We start from the raw sequence: 27,834 nt of genomic DNA on the forward strand, positions 1-27,834 counted from the left end.
CCATCCATCCATCCAACATCCACCCTTCTATCCATCCATCCATCCATCCATCCACCCTTCTATCCATCCATCCATCCATCCATCCAACATCCACCCTTCTATCCATCCATCCATCCATCCATCCACCCTTCTATCTATCCATCCATCCATCCATCCAACATCCACCCTTCTATCCATCCATCCATCCATCCATCCACCCTTCTATCCATCCATCCATCCATCCATCCATCCAACATCCACCCTTCTATCCATCCATCCATCCATCCATCCACCCTTCTATCCATCCATCCATCCATCCATCCAACATCCACCCTTCTATCCATCCATCCATCCAACATCCACCCTTCTATCCATCCATCCATCCAACATCCACCCTTCTATCTATCCATCCATCCATCCATCCATCCAACATCCACCCTTCTATCCATCCATCCATCTGTCCATCCATCTTATCCGGGATCGGGTCGCGGGGGCAGCAGCCTAAGCAGGGAAGCACAGACTTCCCTGTCCCCAGTCACATTTGCCAACTTTGTGGGGTGTGTGTGTCTTTCCACCGCTCCATGCTGAGGGACATGTGTGTATGTGCGTGTGTGTGTGACATAAGGCGGGGGGAATGTTCCTCTGGACGTGAGGCTAAAAACAGCCCCTGGAGCCCCCTCTGAAATAAAAGCAACTGGTGTCGGACGGCCTCAGTTTGCTGCTGGAGCTGGTCTCCAGGCCTCGCCGCCTGCTACGCTTGGCTTTCTGTGGTGACTGGACCTTGTTGGTTTGTGGAACCGGCCACTCCTCTGGAGTGTATTATCACTGGATCTGACGAAGGAGGCGTGCAGACGGTACGTATGCGGTCCTTCTCCAGCACGTGGAGGTGTGTGTTCCGGCTGTGTGGGAATGTGTGGTGCTGTTGCTCCTGCTGGACTGGTTCCTTCACCAGACACCACTGGCGGCTCTGGAAGCCGGGCCGACAAAGTGCTGGCGGCAGCAGGAAGTGCTGCGTGGCGATCCGCTCGTTGTTTGAACAGCTGGGAGATCTGACACCTTAACTACAGTCCCTGTTTCAGTTCGTTGGCGAGGAAGAAGGCGCTGCCGACATTTCTATTAGCGCCACTGCTTTGGGCTCAACTTTCACACCTGCCAGCCCGAAGCTCCACCCAGGAAGTCGTGCAGAGGAAATGTTGCTTCTGTTGAGAGCAGAGAGCGGCGGCGAGAGCGGCGGCGAGAGCGGCATTTTTCTTTTTGAAATGAAATATTTAAATAAACTGTTTCTAAAATCAAAATATACAAAGAAATAAATGATAAAAGAAATGTTTTTGCCTCTATCGAAGAAATAAGTAAATAATAAAAATAGGACAAATATCCATAATAACTCATAAATAATAAACACATGGACAATGTGACGGAGGAAAAGTCAGATGGAAGTTGTTTGTTTTCTTTTCATCTCCAGTAAACAAAGTTTTCGCCTCGTTATTTTCATCCTGATTATTCCGGGACAATAAGACGTGTCTGAACGTTAGCATTAATGCTAATTAAGCTTCCGCTGCTTCCTGAACTAATGAGCTGTAGCTTGGAGAGTAAACTCTCTTTCAGACCCCCCTCCTGCAGCTCCATGAAGCCCCCCCCCCCCCACCGCCCCCGTTACGAGGGAACATGACGCTGCAGACGGACACGCAGCGTTATAAAAAGACTGGGTTTATTTTTTCCTCCAGTCAGCATCCTGCTGACTTCAACTCTGCACTATGGCAGCTTGTATATGCAGCGCTAGGGGGGGGCTGTTTTTGTCCCACCTAGCCATGAACCCCCCCACCGACAACATGACGCTAACACTTATCCTGGGTGATAAACAGGGCATTATCCTCGTCTCATCGGACTGCTACTGAGACCAGAACGACCTCCGGAGTTGGATTTCTGACCCATATTTATAGTCTGGAGCACCACAGACAGCCTCCAACCCCCCTCCATCTCTCCGAGTGGGTTGCTGCTAGCATGCCGTATGTAACGGAAAGCTAAAAGTGGGGGGGGGGGGGGGGGGGGGGGGGGGGGGGTGAGAAGATGGTCACATGGCGTGTGAATGAAGGCTGGTCTCGCCATCATGTGGACGGACGATGCGTTGGTAACTGTTAGCTGCAGCCGCTAGCATTTCAACAGGTTCTGGTCCTGGTGGGAGGGTTTCCACCATGGCTAACCCTAACCCTTCTGGTCCTGGTGGGAGGGTTTCCACCATGGCTAACCCTAACCCTTCTGGTCCTGGTGGGAGGGTTTCCACCATGGCTAACCCTAACCCTTCTGGTGCTGGTGGGAGGGTTTCCACCATGGCTAACCCTAACCCTTCTGGTGCTGGTGGGAGGGTTTCCACCATGGCTAACCCTAACCCTTCTGGTGCTGGTGGGAGGGTTTCCACCATGGCTAACCCTAACCCTTCTGGTGCTGGTGGGAGGGTTTCCACCATGGCTAACCCTAACCCTTCTGGTGCTGGTGGGAGGGTTTCCACCATGGCTAACCCTAACCCTTCTGGTGCTGGTGGGAGGGTTTCCACCATGGCTAACCCTAACCCTTCTGGTCCTGGTGGGAGGGTTTCCACCATGGCTAACCCTAACCCTTCTGGTGCTGGTGGGAGGGTTTCCACCATGGCTAACCCTAACCCTTCTGGTGCTGGTGGGAGGGTTTCCACCATGGCTAACCCTAACCCTTCTGGTGCTGGTGGGAGGGTTTCCACCATGGCTAACCCTAACCCTTCTGGTCCTGGTGGGAGGGTTTCCACCATGGCTAACCCTAACCCTTCTGGTGCTGGTGGGAGGGTTTCCACCATGGCTAACCCTAACCCTTCTGGTGCTGGTGGGAGGGTTTCCACCATGGCTAACCCTAACCCTTCTGGTGCTGGTGGGAGGGTTTCCACCATGGCTAACCCTAACCCTTCTGGTGCTGGTGGGAGGGTTTCCACCATGGCTAACCCTAACCCTTCTGGTGCTGGTGGGAGGGTTTCCACCATGGCTAACCCTAACCCTTCTGGTCCTGGTGGGAGGGTTTCCACCATGGCTAACCCTAACCCTTCTGGTGCTGGTGGGAGGGTTTCCACCATGGCTAACCCTAACCCTTCTGGTGCTGGTGGGAGGGTTTCTACCATGGCTAACCCTAACCCTTCTGGTCCTGGTGGGAGGGTTTCCACCATGGCTAACCCTAACCCTTCTGGTGCTGGTGGGAGGGTTTCCACCATGGCTAACCCTAACCCTTCTGGTCCTGGTGGGAGGGTTTCCACCATGGCTAACCCTAACCCTTCTGGTCCTGGTGGGAGGGTTTCCACCATGGCTAACCCTAACCCTTCTGGTGCTGGTGGGAGGGTTTCCACCATGGCTAACCCTAACCCTTCTGGTCCTGGTGGGAGGGTTTCCACCATGGCTAACCCTAACCCTTCTGGTCCTGGTGGGAGGGTTTCCACCATGGCTAACCCTAACCCTTCTGGTCCTGGTGGGAGGGTTTCCACCATGGCTAACCCTAACCCTTCTGGTGCTGGTGGGAGGGTTTCCACCATGGCTAACCCTAACCCTTCTGGTCCTGGTGGGAGGGTTTCCACCATGGCTAACCCTAACCCTTCTGGTGCTGGTGGGAGGGTTTCCACCATGGCTAACCCTAACCCTTCTGGTCCTGGTGGGAGGGTTTCCACCATGGCTAACCCTAACCCTTCTGGTCCTGGTGGGAGGGTTTCCACCATGGCTAATTTAAACCCTGCTAAATAAAAAACATAGTCAGCATCTGAAATAAAAATAAACCCAAACGTTCTTTTCCTCTTTTATTCCAACAGGAAAACAACATCGATGTGTTTAGATACTCTTCCGTTTGGATATGCAAGTGTTGGGACGTGTATTAAACGCAACGTTTGGCCATCTCATTCTGCTCAAGGCGCTGGAGTGGAAGGGTCCATCAGGATCTGGTTGGACTGGTTCTTTTCATTCCAACCTGACACGCTCTTTATTGTAGCTCCATTTTGGGCCACTTCAAGGTTCTGTTTTGGGGTTTCTGCTGATCCTGTTGTACTTACTCCGTGTTTAGACCCATTCTGTCTCCCTTTAAAGCTGGGGTAGGTAATGTTGGGGAGCCAGCGTGACCCTGTCCTGGCTCCTCCCCCTGTCTTGACCCCTTCCATATACTGGCTTCTCCCCAATATTGGCCCATCCCATTATCTTCGCCCCTCCCTTGTCCTGTCTCCTCGCAATGCATCGGCTCCTCCGAACATCCGAACGTTTGGATTGGTCAGAGTTTTTACAGATTTACAGTAAACTGAGGGGTCTAACTATATTTCTTATTGTTCATGATTACAGAATGTATAGACTACTATCAGGATGAGGAAACACTTCACCCAGAGGAACTTGTCTCTGAGCAACATTACCTTCTAGAGATTTAATGGCATCGAGAGTCCCTTCTATGCAGATGATGTTCAGCTGTATGTGACTATACAGATTATTCCAGGGAGTTTTCTTTAATGAAATCAAGACAAAACTAAAATAATTATCTTTGCAGCAGGAAACTTCATGTGTGGGGTAGAGGAGACACTTTGAGCTCTTGGTTCTTTGGTAAAATCAACTGTTAGGAACCTCGGCATAACCATTGGTTTGATGTTGGACGTTAATGTGCAGTCTGGTTCTTCTCTCTTCTCATTACCTGAGAAATTTGCCACGCTGAGCCCCATTATGCCCAGTCCTGAACAGGGAATCGTTATTTATGCTTGTCATGATTGGATTATTGCAACAAACAAAATCTTCCTCAGAATGCCAGTTGTTAAAATGCTGCTTCCAGGCATAGTTTTCACTTGCATGTGGCTCCAGTCATGGTGCATCTTCCGGATTATTTCAGAGTAACATTTAGGATTCTTTTAGTAGTTTGAAGAGCTCTTCATGCACAAGCACCAGGTTACATCACAGGACTGCATCATCCATGTCTTTCTGCCAGGTCCCTGAGGGCCTGGTCCCTCTCTGGGACCTGCCACTTCAGAGGTGGAGCTTGAACATTTCCAGTGATTCCGAATGTATTCAGGAAGGATGTTCCAGCTCATGGTTCTTGGTTCTGGATTAGATAAATACTCAAAACCAAGACCCTTCAGAAAAACCAATAAAAGGATCTTAAAATCAACTCGATTAAAGTCCTGCAGGTTCCAATGTTTCCTGTCTGGATGTGCAGTCCAGTCCAGTTGTGGTCCTGCATCAGGCCTGGAAAAGAAAGGAAACGTCTTTTTAACTATAATTAGGTTTCATATGAAGTATATATCTTATAGTATTTATCTGCTAATTCCTTCATGCCTAATTCAGACGTGTAATTTAGAATATAAATCAAAAGATTTTAAAAATGAGAAAAACAGATTGATATGCAGAAGAAGAAGCGTTGAGTACTCGGATTTTGAACCTTTTTCAGAGTTTAGGATTCATTTCGCTGCACAGAAACAGTTACAACAACAAAAAATACATTTTTCCTGTAAAAAACAGCACTATAATAAAATAAATACATGTAAAACATTTACATATTGTAATTGAATCGGCACGTGTTGCATCATGATGAATCGATCCCTCACATCCCCGTCCCATCGCACCTGATTCCCATGAAACGTGTGGAACAGCTTGCAGCTGGAAACATCTGCAGGGCAGCCGAGGACCTTCCCGGACGGTTGCTACCTGCGTTGGTCTTCATCTCAGTGCCATGTCACAGTTTTCAGCTCGCATCCTCTGCAAAGGCGCAGCTTTTCCAAAGTTTTACTCACCTGTTGGAGAATCTCAGAAAACAAGAAGTAGGAGGACTTGAAAATGTCAGAAGGTGAAAGCATGAGCACATAATGAAGGTGAATATTTTCTGTTTAGCCTGCTCTTTCATCCCACAGCGCTGTTACCCGGGAAGAGAAAACACGCCGGGGGCTAAAAGGTCCGGCGTGGGCGTACGCTGAGGCTGAACAGAGCCTTCTGTGCTGCCTAACGATGCTTTGTAGCTCAGAAAAATCAAACGTAAAATCAATCTTTTTTATCTAATTGGCTATCCGCCGGGATATGCTTCAGAATATGAAGAAACGGGGAGTAGTTCTTCATGACTGACGGCGTTGGAGCTCCTTAAACGCAACGCCGACACGTTCAGTTTTCTGGCTTGTTGTATTTTACTGATTGTTCTGTTTCAGACAGCTAATGGAACAAAAGGAAATCTGTTGCATTGATTCAGGCTTTCTGCACTGTGATATTAGAAGCTTTTTCTACAAAACTGTCCCACAAGTCCAGCTATTAGAGGCAGCTTTAACTGAAGGAGGGAAATATCAGCAGATCTCCTGAGGACACCAACCTTCCAGCTTCCCTCCGCTGCCTCCATGACTCCTGATGTTTGTGTGTTCAGCTGCAGGCAGCACGAGGACAGCCGTCTCTGAGGAGAGGACCCCGAGGCCCGAGGACCCCGAGGCTGAGCCGGTGTCGGTGAGGGAGAGGATGGCCATGTACGAGGCCACCACGTCCAATAAAGACAGCAGCGTGTCCTCTGCTGCGGTAAGACAATACGTCCACGTGCATGTAGACTGTCACCATGGCGGCAGACGGCATACTGTCGCCATGGCGGCAGACGGCAGACGGCAGACTGTCGCCATGGCGGCAGACGGCAAGGATGGAGGCAGCGACCTCTGCAGGACCCTGGCCTGATGGTCAGCGTCACGTCGAGGGTTAATCGTCGGTCCACAACACACTGAACATTTTAAATAAAAACTTTTAGTTATTCTTAAACCAAAATATTTGTAATTAATCTGAATTTGTTTTTTATTCAGTTTATTTCTTTTTTCTTTCAGTTGTGGTCCTGCATCAGGCCTGGAAAAGAAAGGAAACGTCTTTTTAACTATAATTAGGTTTCATATGAAGTATATATCTTATAGTATTTATCTGCTAATTCCTTCATGCCTAATTCAGACGTGTAATTTAGAATATAAATCAAAAGATTTTAAAAATGAGAAAAACAGATTGATATGCAGAAGAAGAAGCGTTGAGTACTCAGATTTTGAACCTTTTTCAGAGTTTAGGATTCATTTCGCTGCACAGAAACAGTTACAACAACAAAAAATACATTTTTCCTGTAAAAAACAGCACTATAATAAAATAAATACATATAAAACGTGGACCAATCAAAAGCCGGCATGGTGGCGTAGCGGTCACAGAAAGAAGGTTGCTGGTTCGAGCCTCAGGTGGGGGGGTTGTTCAGTGGTCTTTCTGTGTGGAGTTAGCATGTTCTCCTCGAGTATGCGTGGGTTGTCTCCTGGTTCTCTGGCTTCCTCCCACCCGCAACACATGCGTGTTCCACATGCCAAATGGAAAAACCAAATGGAAAACCTCCAGTTGGACGAACAAACGGCTTTTCATGATGAGTTTGTACCAAGCAGCAACAGTGATACATAAAACTGCAGTTCCCCCTTCATCCACTAGAGGCTGCAAAACAGCAAATCCTCATAGACTCCCATGTTAAAAAGACCAACTTCACAGCAGGAATAAACACGTTTACAGCAGGAATAAACACGTTTACAGCAGAAATAAACATGTTTACAGCAGAAATAAACACGTTTACAGCAGGAATAAACATGTTTACAGCAGAAATAAACACGTTTACAGCAGGAATAAACACGTTTACAGCAGAAATAAACATGTTTACAGCAGAAATAAACATGTTTACAGCAGGAATAAACATGTTTACAGCAGAAATAGACATGTTTACAGCAGAAATAAACATAGAGATAATTTCATATCAAAGTTGTTAAATATAAAATAGTGATGTAATTTGGGGTGTGTCCTTTTATCTTACAGGTATTCAAATTAGATTTTGAATGCCGAGTGTAGCACAACTGCAGCCTTTAGACGGCTAACAGTTGGTTAGCTTCCATTAGCTATGGGTTAGGTCAGTTAGCTCTTAGCTACCGGCAGCTCAGCCAATGAACAGGTGATGTCACGAAGGATCCGCCCATCTTTCTATACAGTCTGTGGTTGTGACTCTAAGGTTGCATTTGGTCCACTTCCAGGGATCGTACGATCCATTTGCCGGAGTATGAACACCAACTGGACCAAAGAAACGAACCGTGGTCCGGCTGGATGCTAGAGGTTTGGGTTGGCTTGCAACTGCACTGTCCAGCAACCAATCAGAAAGTGACGTCTGCAGACCACAATAAAAGCAGAAGAAGAAGAAGTGATGAAGATTATTGTTTGGAAGGAAAAACAAAGCCAACAGCATGGAGCTCCGCCCAACAGCATCACAGTAAACTCAGGAACCCCTGCAGGACTTCAGGATGAAGATCTTGATCAGTAAAACTCCTCACGTTCACAGAAACGAGGAAATAAAATCCTCCTGGGTGATGTTTCATGTGCCATCTCTACCTAAGAAACTTTTCCTCTGGGAGTTTCCACTGCTGAGATCAGCTGTTTGCCCGTCACCGGGCTTTTCCGATGGACACCTTTGGCATCAGTAGAGACCGTGCTCCAAGACCGTCACCGGGCTTTTCTGATAGACACCTTTGGCATCAGTAGAGACCGTGCTCCAAGACCGTCACCGGGCTTTTCCGATGGACACCTTTGGCATCAGTAGAGACCGTGCTCCAAGACCGTCACCGGGCTTTTCTGATAGACACCTTTGGCATCAGTAGAGACCGTGCTCCAAGACCGTCACCGGGCTTTTCTGATAGACACCTTTGGCATCAGTAGAGACCGTGCTCCAAGACCGTCACCGGGCTTTTCCGATGGACACCTTTGGCATCAGTAGAGACCGTGCTCCAAGACCGTCACCGGGCTTTTCCGATGGACACCTTTGGCATCAGTAGAGACCGTGCTCCAAGACCGTCACCGGGCTTTTCCGATGGACACCTTTGGCATCAGTAGAGACCGTGCTCCAAGACCGTCACCGGGCTTTTCTGATAGACACCTTTGGCATCAGTAGAGACCGTGCTCCAAGACCGTCACCGGGCTTTTCCGATGGACACCTTTGGCATCAGTAGAGACCGTGCTCCAAGACCGTCACCGGGCTTTTCCGATGGACACCTTTGGCATCAGTAGAGACCGTGCTCCAAGACCGTCACCGGGCTTTTCCGATAGACACCTTTGGCATCAGTAGAGACCGTGCTCCAAGACCGTCACCGGGCTTTTCCGACAGACACCTTTGGCATCAGTAGAGACCGTGCTTCAAGACCGTCACCGGGCTTTTCTGATAGACACCTTTGGCATCAGTAGAGACCCTGCTCCAAGACCGTCACCGGGCTTTTCTGATAGACACCTTTGGCATCAGTAGAGACCGTGCTCCAAGACCGTCACCGGGCTTTTTCCTCTTTTATCTGAACCAGTCAAATAAAAAGCAGAAAATAAGAAAATGAAACTGAAAACCCTCCGCTGAAGAACCAGCAAGTAGTTTTTAAAGATCAGAACTCAGTTGTCAGAGCAGTTTGTCAGCCAAGGCCATAAACATCAGCCCACTTCTTTCCAAACAGAAATCTTTTCCTCATGCAAAATGGCTGTTTTTCCTGCAACACACCTTCCCCACCATCCACAAAGCACCATGTTTGACACGTTCAGCGCTACACACAGCTGCACCAGAAGCCTCTCTCAGTTCTTATCGTGTCTGTTTGACGTAATCACCCTTTAACAAAAGCATCAGTCAGATTAAATCCTTTCTTTTCTTGAAGTTTCGGCCCGTCTTCCTCCCTCAGCAGAGCTCGGGGAGAAGTCCACTCCAGTGATTACTGCTGCAACCTCTGCTGATCCTCGCTGTCAAGCCTCATGTACTGGACACCGAGCATGGAATGCGAATGTGTGTGTGTGTTCTGCATACGAGTGTGTGTGGATGGTGGAGGTTATCCAGTCGGTCTCTGTGCTAGTTTATGCTTCCAACCTTCAGCAGCTGCCGTTTAAACGACAAGGTGGCGTTGGAACGATGGACATGGTTTAGCTGATCATACAGCATCTCCTCTAATAACTTCATCTTTTAAGATGTTCAACCTGAACCAATAAAGTCTGGTTATAACAAGCTGTTTGTATAAAGTTTGCAGAAATTTCCTATTTATATGCATGAAAACATTCTAATCTAAAACTATTTTACAGCTGTATAATGCAAACGTCTACAGTGAAAGCATTAGAGATCATTTCAACTGCAGAACAGGAAAGACTTCTACGTTTTCCTCATTTTAAGGAATAAACCATTCAAATTTACAAGTCAGAAGAAGGAAATGAGAACTGTTTTATTCATTTGTTATCTGAAACCGCCCAATCCGACCAAGGGTTGCGGGGTAGCTGGAGGTTACCCTGGCAGCCGGCAGGCGAAAGACATGGGACACCTTGGACAGGTCGCCAGTACATCGTAGATGAGAAGTGTTTATGTTCATTAACCTGAATAAATCTGTGTGTATTTCATTGCTGTTTCAGTATTATTCTACAAATACCAGAACTGAAAAGGTTTTGACCAGATTGGTCTGAAAACTAGCGGAAATATTGGTGTGGTTTCTACAACTAACATTTACAGGTGCAGGAGGGAAGTACAGCCCAGGTATCTGCTCAGTGCTTCCACATCGGCGAGTATTCAGACATCTAGCTAATGAAAAGCAACAAGCAGGTGCTGCCAGGGTCTCCCGTTCCAGTGTTTCCCAACACTGGTCCTCAGGGCCCCCTGCCCTGATAATAAGCCGTTGATTTGAGTCCGGTGTGTTAAAGTAGGGCTACCTATAACACCTGCGGGGCAGTGGGCCCTGAGGACCACGATTACCAAACACTGTCCCATACATATTGATAATGTACTTGTACTAGCTTACACCTAGCTTATCAAGCCTACAGCTAGCTCACCTTACAGCTAGTTTACACCTAGCTCACTCAGCAAACACCTTGCTTACACTAACAGTGTGTTCAGACCAAACGAACCGAACCAGACCAAACACTCAACGCTGGTCACCAAACTGCCACTTTTATGTCTGACTCCCAAAACGCTCCTGCCACCTCTGCCGCTTGTCTGCAGCGAGCGGCAAATGCAGCAGAAAGGAGAGGAAGACTGATCCTTCCGGCCAGTCTGAATGATGGCGGTGCAGTAGAGATATGGCATGGTTTTATTTAATAAATAAAGCTAGAGAACGTCGTCGTAGGGCGGTGATAGTCACTGTTAATGCAACTAGAGCCGCACTCAGCAGAGAATCCACCCCCCCCCCCAAACAAAGCGTTGCCAGGCAACGTGTCCTGCTACGTTGCCAGATCAGTAACATTCAGCTTTTTAGCAAAGAATGGTTATCCTAAATATAACACGGATTAACGGCGTTCTTATGCAACAGTATATGGTGAAAATACAATACCTCCAGAATATGGCCGTTTCTTTTTCAATATATATATATATATATATACATATATATATATATATATATGTATATATATATATGTGTATATGTATATATATATATATATATATATATATATATATATATATATATATGTGTATATGTATATATATATATATATATATATAAATGTGTATATATATATATATATATATATATATATATATATATATATATATATATATATATATATATATATATATATATATAAAACCATATTTATGTTAAGTATAAATAATCTACAACTGTATTTGAAATAAATGATACATGACTAGACATGGACCATTGATTATTATTGTATTACTATTATAAACTTATTGTTTTAATGTATTTATTTTATCATTATAACCTTGAAATAAATAATTATATTAGATTTAATATAAATAATAGACATCTTCATTTTCTTTCCAATGTTTCATGATTATGTTGCTTTAAAGGTAAAAAGTAGCAAACGCCTTCCTGTGCGGGTATTATTGTCATGCGTGTTTTGTCATGTTCATATTCTTCCCAACAGCAAGGCTTCTGAGCTCTCAGGAAACATTATGGAGCTTCACGTCTGTGAAACAAATATGAGTAAATCAGAACAAACAGTGAAGACAGAGATGAGTTCTCTGGAGATGAGTCGTCCTAAATCCCATGAAGCTGCTGGCAGACGGAGTGTTCCGTCTCTAATCGGTGTACGGTGAATAAATCCTGGTTTCCCTGCTCCTCCGATAGGTGATGGATGAGTCGGAGGCCTTCTCACTGCCTGGTGGTCTGGCCAGCGTCAAGAGGCAGTTTGAGAGCCGGGAGTTGGCCTCGTCATCCTCTCAGTCCAGCATCACCCAGGTCCACGTCCAGAAGAGAACAGTCCAGGTGAGACGGATCCCAACACTTCGCTTCTTCTTTCCAGGAATTTCCTTTTTCTTTCCAGTCCAGCTCTGTCCGTCTGGAACAGCAAAAACCTGGACCGGTTGGACCACATGGGGAATCTGGACCGGTCGGACCACATGGAGAGTCTGGACCGGTTGGACCACATGGGGAGTCTGGACCGGTTGGACCACATGGGGAGTCTGGACCGGTTGGACCACATGGAGAGTCTGGACCGGTTGGACCACATGGGGAGTCTGGACCGGTTGGACCACATGGGGAGTCTGGACCGGTTGGACCACATGGAGAGTCTGGACCGGTTGGACCACATGGGGAGTCTGGACCGGTTGGACCACATGGGGAGTCTGGACCGGTTGGACCACATGGAGAGTCTGGACCGGTTGGACCACATGGGGAGTCTGGACCGGTTGGACCACATGGGGAGTCTGGACCGGTTGGACCACATGGGGAGTCTGGACCGGTTGGACCACATGGAGAGTCTGGACCGGTTGGACCACATGGAGAGTCTGGACCGGTTGGACCACATGGAGAGTCTGGACCGGTTGGACCACATGGGGAGTCTGGACCGGTTGGACCACATGGGGAGTCTGGACCGGTCGGACCACATGGGGAGTCTGGACCGGTCGGACCACATGGGGAGTCTGGACCGGTCGGACCACATGGGGAGTCTGCACCGGTCGGACCACATGGGGAATCTGGACCGGTCGGACCACATGGGGAGTCTGGACCGGTCGGACCACATGGGGAGTCTGGACCGGTCGGACCACATGGGGAGTCTGGACCGGTCGGACCACATGGGGAGTCTGGACCGGTCGGACCACATGGAGAGTCTGGACCGGTCGGACCACATGGGGAGTCTGGACCGGTCGGACCACATGGGGAGTCTGGACCGGTCGGACCACATGGAGAGTCTGGACCGGTCGGACCACATGGAGAGTCTGGACCGGTCGGACCACATGGGGAGTCTGGACCGGTTGGACCACATGGGGAGTCTGGACCGGTTGGACCACATGGGGAATCTGGACCGGTCAGACCACATGGGGAGTCTGGACCGGTCGGACCACATGGGGAGTCTGGACCGGTCGGACCACATGGGGAGTCTGGACCGGTCGGACCACATGGGGAGTCTGGACCGGTCGGACCACATGGGGAGTCTGGACCGGTCGGACCACATGGAGAGTCTGGACCGGTTGGACCACATGGGGAGTCTGGACCGGTTGGACCACATGGGGACATGGAGAGTCTGGACCGGTTGGACCACATGGAGAGTCTGGACCGGTTGGACCACATGGAGAGTCTGGACCGGTTGGACCACATGGGGAGTCTGGACCGGTTGGACCACATGGGGAGTCTGGACCGGTCGGACCAGATGGAGAGTCTGGACCGGTCAGACCACATGGGGAGTCTGGACCGGTCGGACCACATGGGGAGTCTGGACCGGTCGGACCACATGGGGAGTCTGGACCGGTCGGACCACATGGGGAGTCTGGACCGGTCAGACCAGATGGAGAGTCTGGACCGGTCGGACCACATGGGGAGTCTAGACCGGTCAGACCACATGGGGAGTCTGGACCGGTCGGACCAGATGGAGAGTCTGGACCGGTCGGACCACATGGAGAGTCTGGACCGGTCGGACCACATGGGGAGTCTGGACCGGTCAGACCAGATGGAGAGTCTGGACCGGTCGGACCACATGGGGAGTCTAGACCGGTCAGACCACATGGGGAGTCTGGACCGGTCGGACCAGATGGAGAGTCTGGACCGGTCGGACCACATGGGGAGTCTGGACCGGTCGGACCACATGGGGAGTCTGGACCGGTCGGACCACATGGGGAGTCTGGACCGGTCGGACCACATGGGGAGTCTGGACCGGTCAGACCAGATGGAGAGTCTGGACCGGTCGGACCACATGGGGAGTCTAGACCGGTCAGACCACATGGGGAGTCTGGACCGGTCGGACCACATGGAGAGTCTGGACCGGTCGGACCACATGGGGAGTCTGGACCGGTCAGACCAGATGGAGAGTCTGGACCGGTCGGACCACATGGGGAGTCTAGACCGGTCAGACCACATGGGGAGTCTGGACCGGTCGGACCAGATGGAATCTGGACCGGTCAGACCAGATGGAATCTGGACCGGTCAGACCAGATGGAGAGTCTGGACCGGTCGGACCACATGGGGAGTCTGGACCGGTCGGACCACATGGGGAGTCTGGACCGGTCGGACCACATGGGGAGCCTGGACCGGTCGGACCACATGGGGAGTCTGGACCGGTCGGACCACATGGAGAGTCTGGACCGGTCGGACCACATGGGGAGTCTGGACCGGTCGGACCACATGGAGAGTCTGGACCGGTCAGACCAGATGGAGAGTCTGGACCGGTCGGACCACATGGGGAGTCTGGACCGGTCAGACCACATGGGGAGTCTGGACCAGGGGGATCTGGATCGGTCGGACCACATGGGGAGTCTGGACCAGGGGGATCTGGATCGGTCGGACCACATGGGGAGTCTGGACCAGGGGGATCTGGATCGGTCGGACCACATGGGGAGTCTGGACCAGGGGGATCTGGACTAGTCTGAGCCTGACGTACGTACCTGGCCTTCCCCAGCCGTAGTATCAGAAGTGGTTCTGTAGGTTCTGGCCCACAGCGCCGGCGGCTCGGCGCCACAGCAGAACCCGGCAGCCATTGAAGTTTCCATGACTCTGTTCTGTGAAATAAAAGCGATATTTGTACGTCTGGACAGACGGTGTTTCCACTGAACACTGTTTCGTCCATAAGCCTCGGGTTGCGTCTACGAGTTCCGGCTGACGTTGCCACGTCGTCTTATTTCAGGTTTTCTACTTGTTGAGGAGAATTTACTGCATTTTTTTTTCTCCCTCGTTTCCTTTTCTAAGTGGAATCCGGTCGGACCACATGTTGGTTCCACACCGCGCCATCTTTACCTGAAGAGAACCAGTCACGTGACCACATCATGTCCAGGGACACCTCAATGTGTTTCCATCACACTTCTGCTGTTTATTCCTTGATCTAAACGTCAGAAGACGCTCCCACTGGGAGCATAAAAACGTTTCAGTGATTTCTAAAACCTTAGATGTTTCCATCTGCAGCTTTTTCCTCTCACATTTAGTTTTTGTGGAGTTCTGGCGTGATGGACAGGCACCTTCAGACAAGCAGACCAACATGTTTTCACACCTCCTCCACGTTGCATCAGGCGGCAGCTGCATGCAGGAATCATCCGTTCGGCTCCGACCTGTTCGCTGCATCTGGTTTTCAGCTCCGGGAAGCAGGAAGATGAAACGCTGACTCATTTACATTCTGCAGTCGTGCTTTCTGGAAAGACTTGGCCGCTGCGTCCGAGGTCAAATCAAAGAGGGCACCTTGAACTTGGCTCGTCTCTGTGAATCTGTCATCTGGTGCGTGAGGAAAATGCCAGAACAGGTGAGCAGCAGGCCGGGACCGGAGCCGGATCTCATGGCTCCATCCCCCCCATGCATGTTCCTCCGTTCAGGCGGAGAAGCAGAAGGGATTCATGGAGGGCCGACTCCATCTCGCTTTGTTAGAGAAAACGTTGGTGTTTGATGAATCCTGATGAAGGCTGTTTCTCAGGTGAAATCCAGACTGCTCTACATCGTGTTGATGTCCTGGAATGTGTCGGCCATCTATGTCCTGTTGCATGAATCCCAGAGGAGGAAATGAAAGAAGGCATTTTCTCCCAGAAACTTTCCACAGAGGGAGGTTTATTTGGCTTCTCTCCAACGTGAAAATGACTTACCCTCCTGCTGTTTCTTCCAGCTGGCAGCCAGAAGGCGATAAAAGCTGTGTTGCGTTGCGTCTGCAGACGTTTCTATGCAGGGTAGAAGGGATTTGTGTGACAGACATTCAGCATGTCCACATTTCTGACAGGAGATGTCGAGCTCCACGGAGGTGACGGTGAGAAGCAGAGAGATCCTGCCGGCAGCGACCCTGTCTCAACAAGAGGTACTTTTCACCAGATGTATGGCGGCATCACAAACATCGTTGTGATTATTTCATACGTTCCTGAAACGGGCCTCGTACTAAAACCATCTAACGATTTCCTGCCATCATCTCACAGGTGATCCACGATCAAAGAGTCCAGCATAGCAGCGTGGCGAGGAACCATTACAACCAAACAGGTTATTCTGTTCAGGCTGCCATTTGCACGTTTTTATCACGGTCCTGTTTATTAATGATTGTTCCCACGGCTAGCAGAAGAAGGCATGAGGTTGAGTGCAGATGATTTTTATATTCAGCAAAGGAGAAAATCTAATCAGGAAGGTAAAGTATTGGAAAGTAGAAATTGGGCGATCGCTGCTGCATGGTTTTGGAAAATGAAAACTACTCAGGTTTTTAACTAAATGATTTATTTCTCTTTCCAATTCCCCCGAGCTTCCTTAGCTCCAATGATCTAATGAGGCAGACTTCTTCTTCTGTCTAATTCAGTTATGCTTGTCGGAGGAGAGGACCTGCCGAAGGTTTCCACGCAGGCTTTGAAGCAGCAGTATGAAAAAACCATAGAAGAAGCCGCACCAGCCAAAGAAATTAAGGTAACGATGCTGTCTGATTGTCTCAGTAGATGACAGGTTGGCTTTTTTCCCCTCTGAGTTATCAGCCACAACATGAAATTCATCAAAAAGGAGCCGAGCACGCCGCGAGCTGATGGAAAATAAATTGGACGTCATCGTTTTAAAAAGCCAAAGTTAGAAATTTTTCCATTTTAACGTGCTAAAAGGAAAACTCTTCCCGACCAAAGAGCTGGATTTCCGTCTACAGTTCAATGAATACTTGAATGATGAAAACTAGTTCAGCTTGGAGATGTGACTTTTTTATGCATTCTCAGTCAAACTGGGGATTTTTATCTGAAAGAGATTCAACTGAGCAGCATAATTACCTAAAGCTCACACGTTATGTCTGTGTTTCTTACTCTCAACTTTAAAGCTGTCCTTTTCTGTTCTTTAATGTCACTAGTCTTATGATCTCTGTCATCCTTCTCCTTTCCTTCACTCGATCACTAAACTCACATTCAAACCAAAGGCTGATGTGGATCTGAACCAGTTTCAATGGGCACCGGTAAACCAGTCCTCCAAAGTTATGGCAAGTCATGGTTCTTCCAAGACAGTAGCTGCCTCATCCATGGCTCACGAGGCAGCAGAATATTTTCCCCCTCCGCCGACCAACTTGCCAGAAGAAATGGCTCAACACGGCATGTCTGCCCAGGCTCAGGTGCAATCCTCCCGGAAGCTCAACATAGATAAGGAACAGTACTTCAAGCACAAGAGTTTGGCCGAGCTGAAGCGCCTTTACAAGCACATTCACCCAGAAGTGCGCAAGAACCTCGAGGAAGACTTCATGAGTCAACTCACCAAGGAACAAAAGACGGCGTTGGAAAGGAAGGACATAGTAGGCGAAGTCCAGCAGGCATGCTACATGTTCGAACATGAGGGCAGCGACTCTGGGGAGTGTTCAAGCAGCGACGGGGAATACGTGGAGTGGGACGAGATACTCAAAGGCGAGGTGCAATCGATGCGCTGGATGTTCGAGAACAAGCCACTGGACACAATCAAAGATGCTTCCCCAAATGGCAACGAGGAGAGGAACATCGGCCAGCAAGAAATCATCGCTGGCAAGGATGTCAGATACACGGCGTGGATGTTTGAGACTCAGCCCATGGATGCTCTTGGGACAGAGACGACAGAAACCACCGAGCAGTCGCAGAAAAGCAGTGATCTCGCAAGAGGAGACGTCCGAACCGCTACCTGGCTTTTCGAAACTCAGCCTCTCGATTGTTTGAATAAGATCTATCAAGAAGACGAACAAGAAAGTGATGTTGTAGTCGCCAAAGACATCACTGGTGGGGACGTAAAAACGGCCAGGTATCTGTTTGAGACTCAACATCTGGACTCCTTGGGTAAAACAGAAACCATCGAGGAAAGTCACTTCCTGAGTCTGAAGTCGGAGCTGGAGGAGATTAAGGGCGATGTAAAGACAACCACCCGTATGTTTGAGACATTGCCTATGTGCGTGATCAGGGGAGATTCAGGGGAGATGTTAGAAATCACCACCATCCGCAGGGAAGAAACCGCAAAGGGAGACGTGAAGTCATCTCGCTGGATGTTTGAAACCCAACCTCTGGATATGATCAACAAAGACCCCACCAGGGTAAAGTTAATATGCGGCATCTCCATGGAAGACAACGTTCAGGGTGGTGTCAACAAAGGACGATGGCTTTTTGAGACAAAGACGCTTGACACCATCAAGGATGAGGAATGGGAGACTTCCAGACAGCTGAGGGAAGAAATAGTCGGAGCTGATGTGAAGAAGCACTGTCTTGTTTTCGAAACTCAGCCCATGGATACGCTGAAAGACAACGCCAACGCTCGACCTTTGCTTCCAGACGACATCGTAGGAGGAGATGTTCGATCAGCCAAACATCTTTTTGAAACGGGGCCAACAGAAAATCTGAAAGAGCTGCTTGAAGTGGGGAAACTTAAGAAAATGGTCACGTCGCAAGAAGAGAAAGGCGACGTGAGGCATCAGAGGTGGGTCTTCGAAAGCCAGCCACTGGAGAACATACGGGAGGAGAAGAAGGAGATGACAAGAACGGTGCATATCGAAGCTCTCGACAAAGGAGATGTGACCAACTATAAGGAAAGGTTTGAGAGCATGGATTTGAGTAAATGCGAAGGAACACAGAAAATCCACGTCGAAGGCGTGACAAGTGGCTCGGTCCAGTTCAACAGGGTGCTCTTTGAATCTACCCCGATGTATGCCATGCAGGACAGCTCTGGGCATTTCCACGAGGTGAGGACTGTTCGGCGGGAGGAGATTGTGAAAGGAGACGTTCGCAGCTGCAGGTGGATGTTTGAAACGCGTCCCATTGACGAGTTTGACGACAGCATCAATAAGTTCCAGCTCATCAAAGGCATCTCCAAAGAAGAGATCGAGTCAGGTGACGTGAAGACGGCCAAGTGGCTGTTTGAAACTCAACCACTCCACGCCATTAAATGTTTCAGCGACATCGAGGAGGAGCTACGAGAACCTAAGGAAGGCATTGAAATTGAGAAAGGAGATGTGAAAACGTGTCGGTGGCTGTTTGAAACTCAGCCGATGGACGTCCTGTATGAAAAGGAAGAAAAGAGCAAGGCCAGTTCAGAAGAAGTGCAAAAAGGTGACGTGAAAACCTGCACTTGGCTTTTTGAGACCCAAATGCTGGACAACATTCGTGATCATTCAGAGACGGAGACCATTCTGAAAACCTGCACAGTAAAGCAGGAGGACATTCATGGCAAAGACGTGCGCCTGGCTCGTTTCCTTTTTGAAACCGAGAACCTGGAGAACATCACGGAGGAGGACCGCGGCTCTTTCACCAGGGTCACTGAAATCGACATCCAGTCGGGCGACGTATCCAGGATGAAGTATAACTTCGAAAACCGCTCCTCCGACATCATGAGCTCTACCTCGGAGGAAACGATGCAGAGGCTGAAGACACAGCAGGTTGAGGACATCCAGAAGGGAAACGTGGTCAACTGCACCTGGATGTTTGAGAACCAGCCAATCGACGCCATCCACGACGAAAGCAAGACGGGGAGGGAAACTCGCACGGTGACCGATGTTCAGGGGGGTGATGTTGACAAGGGCCGCTTCATTTTCGAGACGTACTCTTTGGACCAAATCAAAGAGGAGTCCTCTGAGACAGATAGATCGAAACTGACCAGCGTCTTTAGACTCGACACAGAGAAGGGAGACGTGAAAAATTACACCATGATGTTTGAAACTCAGCCGTTGTATGCGATCCGTGACAAGGAGGGGCATTACCACGAGGTCACAACCGTTACTAAAGAAGAAGTCGTCCGAGGGGACGTGGTGGGGGCCCGATGGCTGTTTGAGACAAAGCCTCTGGATTCTATCAGAGAATCAGAGGAGGTCTACGTTATTAAAGCTGTGACTGAAGAAGGGATTAACAAAGGAGACGTCAGCTCTGCCAGGTGGAGGTTTGAGACGCAGCCTCTGGATGAAATCGCCGAGGACATGAAGGTAAGGTCGAAGACGGTTGCCGACGTCCGAGGCGGTGACGTGAAGACGAACAAACAGCGGTTCGAGACCGATGAAATGAGTCAAAAGTACATCAGAACGGTGAGCGTGAGCGAAATCCAAAAAGGCGACGTCAGATCTGCCACATGGATGTTTGAAACCCGCACTATCGATGAGATCCGCGGGGACGGCGGGGCGTACGATGGCATGGAGAGGGTGACAAAGGAGGAGGTCATGGAAGGAGATGTCAAGCAGTCTGTGTGGCTGTTTGAGAAGCATCCTCTCGACAGCATCAACGAGGCCGACGGCAGGGAGCTCATCGTGACAAAGGAAACGATCCCGCAGGCCGACGTCAAGACGACGACGTGGCTGTTTGAAACCACGCCGTTTCACGAATTCAACGAGAGCAACATAGAGAAAACGGAGATCATCGGTAAAAGCATCAAAGAGACACTTGAGGAACTTTACAGCCAGAAAATGGTGGATTCGCAGGGCATCCTCATTGAAGCAGATGAAATTGGTGATGTGCGAATGGCAAAGTATAAACTTATGAACCAGGACGCCCCACAGATCCAGAAAGAGGAGATCATCAGAGGAGACTTGAGCAACATTATGATGAACCTCCTGAACCGCCAGGAGACTACTGGAAAAGCCATCACCATCGACAGCGAGGAGCGGGGCAACATCGACACCACGGTGAAGCAGCTGTTCAGGCAGGGAAGGGGGGTCAATGTGGAGAAGGAGGCCATCGTACGTGGGGACATTCAGGAGGCCATGAACAAGCTTCTGAAGACAGAAGGCTCCTCCAAGCGGGGCATCCTGATTCAGGAAGACGAGAAGGGAGATGTGAGGATGACTATTTATTCTCTGTTGAACAAAGGGGAAAGCGCCAGCATGGCGAAGGAGGACATCATTCAAGGGAACGTCAGCAAAACTCTTCAGCGTCTTCTGTCCAACTCAGGAGAAGAGGAGTCGAAAAAGATTAGAATCGGAGACGTAGAAAGGGGTAATGTGAGTTTCTACACGACGTGCATCGAGTCTGGAGCGTTGGATTACCTGAAGCAGCTCCAGTCCGAGTCTGATGAAAGCCAGGAAGAAGTGCAGAAGGAGCGCATCATTGGCGGCGACATCGAAGAGACGAAACTGTTGCTGAAGAAGAACCAGCCGCAGATCGGTCGCACCGTTGCAGAGGACGACATTGTTCCAGGAGACGTCTGCAGCATCGTTCAGGTGTTCATGACAGAGCCGGCTGTTTCCTACAGAAACCTGGAGAAAAAGGACATCGTTAAAGGAGACCTCAACGCCGCCCTCGATTCCCTGACTCAAGCCATCAACCAGAGAGTGATCCTAGAGAAAGAGGAGGTGGTAAAGGGAGATATATCCACGACCCTGAAGTCTCTGGAGGAGGCCCAGCATCAAGCCAAGGAGATGGAAAAGCCTGAAATAATCAGGGGAGACATAAGAGGGGCTCTTGAGTCGCTTGAGAAATCTGCGTCCACTAAAACAGAAGTAACTGTTGAGGATTTAGTGGCAGGTGATATCAAAGGAACCCTGAAGTCCCTGGAGGAGGCCACACAAGCTGTGAAAGAGGTGGAGAAAGAGGAGATCGTCAGAGGAGACATCCACACTGCCTTGCAGAGTTTGCAGGAGGCGTCCAGTGAGAAGAAGATTTACCAGCACCAGGTGAGCGAACAGGGGAACGTTAAAGGCACCATTCAGCTTTTACTGGAGCCTGGAACCTCGCCAAGAACGCAGCGCAGAGGGAGCATAGAAGGAGACGTGAGGACGTCCATAAAATCCCTTTATGAAGGGCAGGAGGCCACGCAGCTGGAGAAAGAAGAGGTAGTCAAAGGCGATGTTCAAGGGGCGATAAAGTGTCTCATGCAAAGAAAACAGTATTCGAGCAAGAAGCGCATGCATCCTTCTAAGAAAGCAAAAGTGTCTGTGAAAAACCCATCAAGCGTAAAGCAAGTGGAGCATGAATGCTTACACGAGGCTAAGAGTGTAGCAGTCGCTGTGAAAAACATCTCTCAGAGCAGTGAGTCACACAAGCACACACAGAGGCAGCATGAAAGCAAATCACTGAAAACGCAGGTAATAACCCAGGAGGGCCACTCCGTCGCTGTAGTCAAAACAGACAATCCTGCCAGGGCCGCTCATCGGAAGAGCCTGCCAGAGCAGAAAGCGCTGCCCCCGCAGAAAACCCAAGCCCCGAAGACGGCGGCGATGAAGAGCAAACAAAAGGCCAGTAATGATCAGACGGCGGCGAAAGTGGCCGACGTGACTGTGATGGAAGAGGTGCAGAGCGCGCCGCAGAACGCGCCGCAGAGCGCGCCGCAGAGCGCGCCGCAGAGCGCGCCGCAGAGCGCGCCGCAGAACGCGCCGCAGAACGCGCCGCAGAGCGCGCCGCAGAGCGCGCCGCAGAACGCGCCGCAAAGCGCGCCGCAAAGCGCGCCGCAGAGCGCGCCGCAGAGCGCGCCGCAGAGCAGTGTTTCCAGCAAGCAAATCGGCCAGACGAAGACAACCAAACAGGTGCAGACGACGGTGACGGAGAAAAGCACCGTGCATAAAGAAAACCAAACTGCGACGGATCAAACCGGCCGAACGGAAACCAAGGCTCTCGTGCACGGGCCCAGCATCAGAAACATTAATGCTGATCACAGAGGCCTTGACATGAGAGTGAAGAGTCCAGTTAAAAAGCCAAATCCACAGATTCACTTCCCTCCCCCGCCCTCTGAGTCTGACCTCTCCCTCCCTCCACCGCCGTCCCCCGTAGCAGAAAGCCCAACTTCGCCCACATCCAGGCCTTCCATCACGAGGCAGGACAGCGACCTGCCTCCTCCGCCACCCCCACCACCCATGGAGTGCCTAAAGTCTGAGACGGATTTCTTCCCACCTCCTCCCCCTCCTCCACCTCCAACCTCTGCAGGCAGACTAGATTTTCTCCCTCCACCTCCGTCACAGCAAGAGCTGAATGCAATGCCTCAGACTCCTCCTGCGAAGAAGCCTTTCGGCAAACCTTTATTTAAAGTTCCCAAACCGCCACAGCCGCAGAAGCCTGTTCAAGTCAAACCCAAATGGCAAAAAAACCAGCTGACTTCTCCCCCGCCTCCCCCTCAGCTGCCCCCCGCTGCAGAAACAACCCGGTCTCCGGTCCACAAAGAGGAAAACAAAGTTCAGAAGGTCAAGCAAGAAACAAGCCAACAAGCTGAAACAGAAGCAGCGTCTCAGACAACACGACCGGCTGTAAAAGCAGAACCGAGCCCTCAGCCCACCAAGAAAGTGTTTGTGCCTCCCATCAAGCTGCCTCCACCTCCAGATCCGACTCCCGCCCCGAAGGCCAGACCGAATGCTCGCAAGTTTAAAACCCCTCTCATGCTTGCAGAGGAAAGATACCGCCAGCAGAAGCTGGAGAAAGAGGAAGAGGACAAGAGTAAGGTCTCCACCCCCCCTTCACCACCAGCTGGTACCCGATCCTCTGCAGGCAGCGGGGAGGTCTCAGCAGCTGAACGTTTCCAGAGCGAAGCGGCCACAGAGGCGACAAAAGCAAAGAGCAAAGAGGGAATGTCGACTCAAGACTCCCCTGCCCAGAAAACCCCGTCCCAGATCCCTCTCAGCAAGCCCTCAATCTCAGGAACAAATAAAAAACCAGCTCCTGCATCTTCAAACAAGCCTTTAGATAAAAACAAGCTCCCCAGCAAGCAAATGGTCTCAACTGATGCCACGAGTCAGACTGCTTCTGAGGCCTCCTCTTCCAGCGCGGGGCCTTCCTCGGAGCGGCAGCAGTTTGTTCAGAAATCCAGCATCGCCTCTGTTGCTGTCCGGGAAAATGGAAATCTTCTAAGCCAGTCTGCGGTCACATTGACAAGTGATGGTGTGAAGAATATTAATGTGCCTCCGACACAGGAGGGGAAAACGAGCGCCTCTCAGCCTACGAAAATTCCTAAAGTAAGTCCAAGTTTCAAAGTGAAAACGTTTAAAACGCCAACGAAGAAGAGAGAGGAGCCGCTGGACGGTTTGGGCCAAAAGGAGACGATGAAAAGCCAAACACAAAGAAGTGAATCAAAGATGAATTTGGAAAGCAGCCAGATGGATTCAACTAGAACTGAAATGAAAACAGAAATGAAAATAAAACAGGTGAAAAATCAGGTGCAAGGAGCTGAGGTGGAGAAAGGAAAGACAGAAGAAAAGTCGTCGCCATTGGTTACTGCTTCAGTGCCTAAGGTGGCGAAGATAACGTCTTCATCAGCGCGTCAAGGACAAAACCTTGTGTCTGTCTCTCAGACTCAGCAGAGCGTGAAGGCAGAGCACATCCAGAGACACAAGGAGGTTGTCGTGACCGAGGGCTTGGTGCAGCAGCAAATTAAGCTACAAGCAACGGCGGTAAATAAAGCGCAGATAAAAGCAGGGAAGTCGAAGGAAGTGTTGGTAAAACAGGAGCATAAAGACGGGGCTGAGACACAAGAGGTCACAGATGTAGAGAAATGTAATGTGATGCACAAGCTGATTGCTCAAGTAAAGGAGGTGGAGGGTTCGCCCGGCAGGATCGACGCCAACACGGTCGGGACGATCATAAACGGAATTCCGGACTGGGCTATGGGCTCGGACCAGAAGAAAAAGTTCAGCGAAGTCGCAAAACAGCAAAGCAAGAAGAAGCTGAAAGAGATGCTGGCTCATGTGCGGAGCATCGTTCAGACAAAGCTAACACTTGTGGAGAAAACGGTGGCAGCAGTGGAAAAGGAGGTGAAAGAAGAGAAGCAGGACGAGCCGGTGCCACCGCCGGTGCCTCCGAAACCAGACAAGAAGCTCCTCGGTGGCGCCATGGCAAAGCCATCGAAGGTTGGCACTAGCTCTCACCACAGCCAGAAGAGGATGGTGGAAGAGAAGTCCCTTCAAGAGATGACCCAAGTGGCCGAGCAGAGGGTTTCCTCCCCGTTGACGAGCATCCGGACTCCATCGCCGACTTTTATTATGATTGAATCAAGAAGGGTAGACTCGCCGCTCAGAGTGACTCCTTCCCCTCCGCCCTACAAGTCCGTAGGGACGCCTCCACCTCCTCCCCGTAAAGCTTTCACGTCTACGTCAACCTTCAGCAGGGCAACGCCGTCTCCAACCCTGAGCCGCTCTGAAAAGCTGATGAAACTCAGGGATACGACCTCCAAGCTTTCTGGTGGGATCACTCCGCCACCTGCTATGCCGGAGCCCTTCGTCGCTGAAGGAGAGCGCTCAGCCTCGTTTGGCGACGGGGAAACTCCCGCTGAGAGAGGCGAGCTTGGGCTGGTGGACGTCACAGAGATGGTCGACTCCATGATGACGGTGAAGGACAAAAAGTCGTTCTTTGAGGAGGCGCAGTGGGCTGAAGTGAACAAGATGTACATCCGGAAGGATCCCATCGACATCCCTGAGCGTTTGGAACCTGATGCAGAGGAAACCCCTGAGACTGTGACCATAGATCTAATGAAACAGGATCTTCCAAGAGTCGATTTGTCTAAGCTTGTCAACAGATTTGAGTCTCCACAGCCCAAGATTTACACCAGAAAAGAGCCCATTGTCATAGCAGAGAGGCTGGGGAGCGACACGGAGGATGCCGAGGCCGAACTCCAGACTGCAAGGGCAGAGGAAATCCCGACCTTCAACGTCAAAGCCATAAAAGATGTGTTCGAGACAGGGGAGCACGGTTCTCAAGCAGCTCGAGAGCTCAGAGAGCAAATAGAAAGAAGAGAATCCGAATCTGTTTGTTCAGAACCGGTAAGTCACTCCGAAACCACGTCGGTCACCGAGCAGTTCTGCAGCATCGACGACTTCGGGAACGTAACGGAGACGAGGCGTGAAATGCATTCTGGGAGCTCGGTGGGCCGAGGTAACCCTCCGTCCTACGCCGATGTGGTGAGGGGCAGGGTGCCCACGGTCGCCGTACCCCCCGAGGCCTCCACAGAGGAACTGCTGAGGAACTTCCAGCAGTCCTGGGCCGAGAGCCAGGGAGTATTCCAGAATCTGGGTTTCAGTGTGACGGAGCAGAGGATCGTAACCCGCCAGCAGGACACCTTCGTGTCGGGTAAACCGTCCTGCATGGCGACGCTAAACAGCATCGGTGTGTTTAACCTGCTTTGTGTTTGTGTGGAAAAAACCAGAAGCTTTAACATCTCACTTCGTTTTATTCTGCAAGTTTACACTGAAACGTCATTTCTAATTGCCATTAACGTTTCATCCGAAGCCAAGTCCAGGAATAGAAGCATAATTACTTTTCCTGAGCCTGAGAAGTCGTCGTGAAACTCACTCTCAGTCCTTCAAACACGTCACGTTGGAAAGGTTTACTGCAACTCCGACGGTGATTACAGAGGAAGCATCTGCATAAACCTCCCCTCTACAATCTTCTGTTTGCTCTCTGCTTCTAACATGATTTAATCAGGACATTTCATCACAACTTCATGGGAAATTCACAGTAAAGGAATAAAAAGGATTTTTATTTAATCAGGAATTTTCCTTTTCTGACATGGAAAAGCAGGAAAAGCTGAACTGTCTGCAGCCAATGGTGTAAATGTTGACGACGTTTTGAGTCATAACACAAATAAACAAGATGTGTTCAACAAGATGTAAACAACCACATTAAACTAACTTAATAGAAATTGTTTTATTAAAATGAAATCAATTTGTAAAAATCTATCATAATTAAAACAATGATAAATTGACACTATTTATTAAGTTTAATAAATAGGAATGTTTCTCGAAAATAATTTAATAATTTTAAAAAAAGAAATAATTATTAATCATGTAATAATCAATAATTCTGTATTGGAATTTCTCCAGGAGTAAACTTGAACGTATGAAACATGGTTAAGACTTTTGGACTTCATTGTCATTGTAAAAATGACAAAAATGGAATTATTGCAATAGTTAAAACTGTTTGAATTTATGAAAATTATGTTTATAAAAACCGATTTATTATAAATCTGATGCACTTTAAAAGTATAGTTTTGTCAGTATAACATGTTTATGAGCACTTATAAATACGATATAACTAACTCACATACCTGAAACGTCCAACATGTTGGCTAAAAGGCCGTCTGTCGTCAGACTGACTCATATTCATGCTCGTGGATTAAGATAGAAACTCAATAACCCAAATCTATAGAGTGTGATTAAAATAATTAGACGAATTAGTCGCTGCAGGATTTTACCCAGAATGAAAATTTCCCTCCTCTTTTGTAGAAAATTCGAGTTCCAGAATCCGAGCTGTGCCGGGTGTGTCGGAAGAGAGTGTACCCGATGGAGTCGCTGATGGCGGACAAACAAACCTTCCACAAAAGCTGCTTTCGCTGTGAACACTGCAGAGGCAGACTGAGGTGCAGCTTCGCCACAGAGCAGAAATATTCTGACTTTTAACAGAACTCTGTGAGTTGATGGTTTCTGCTCTTTCCTCCCGACTAGCCTCGGCAACTACGCCTCTCTCCATGGACGAATGTACTGCAAGCCACACTACAAGCAACTCTTCCAGTCCAAAGGAAATTACGACGAGGGATTTGGACAAAAGCCTCACAAAGAACTTTGGAACAACAAGAACCAGCAG

At 49.5% G+C, this 27,834-nt stretch overlaps 1 protein-coding gene across 2 annotated transcripts; it reads left to right on the top strand.

The window, feature by feature from the left end:
- The first annotated feature begins 673 nt into the window (after positions 1-673).
- xirp2a (xin actin binding repeat containing 2a) lies at positions 674-27,834 on the top strand. 2 transcript variants are annotated; one of them, XM_079264193.1, is made up of 9 exons: positions 674-833; positions 6,355-6,500; positions 12,062-12,199; positions 16,122-16,196; positions 16,312-16,372; positions 16,680-16,783; positions 17,271-26,322; positions 27,477-27,610; positions 27,696-27,834. In XM_079264193.1, exons 2-8 carry the CDS (start codon positions 6,444-6,446, stop codon positions 27,587-27,589), a joined length of 9,600 nt encoding a protein of 3,199 aa, XP_079120319.1. In that variant the 5' UTR covers positions 674-833; positions 6,355-6,443; the 3' UTR covers positions 27,590-27,610; positions 27,696-27,834. The 2 variants fall into 2 exon arrangements, with proteins under 2 accessions (XP_079120319.1, XP_079120320.1); XM_079264194.1 differs by lacking the exons at positions 674-833; positions 6,355-6,500; positions 12,062-12,199 and adding an exon at positions 14,701-14,803.

The sequence above is a fragment of the Telmatherina bonti genome (genome assembly GCF_933228915.1).
Source record: "Telmatherina bonti genome assembly, chromosome: 24".
In the NCBI taxonomy this organism is placed as follows: Eukaryota; Metazoa; Chordata; class Actinopteri; order Atheriniformes; family Telmatherinidae; genus Telmatherina; species Telmatherina bonti.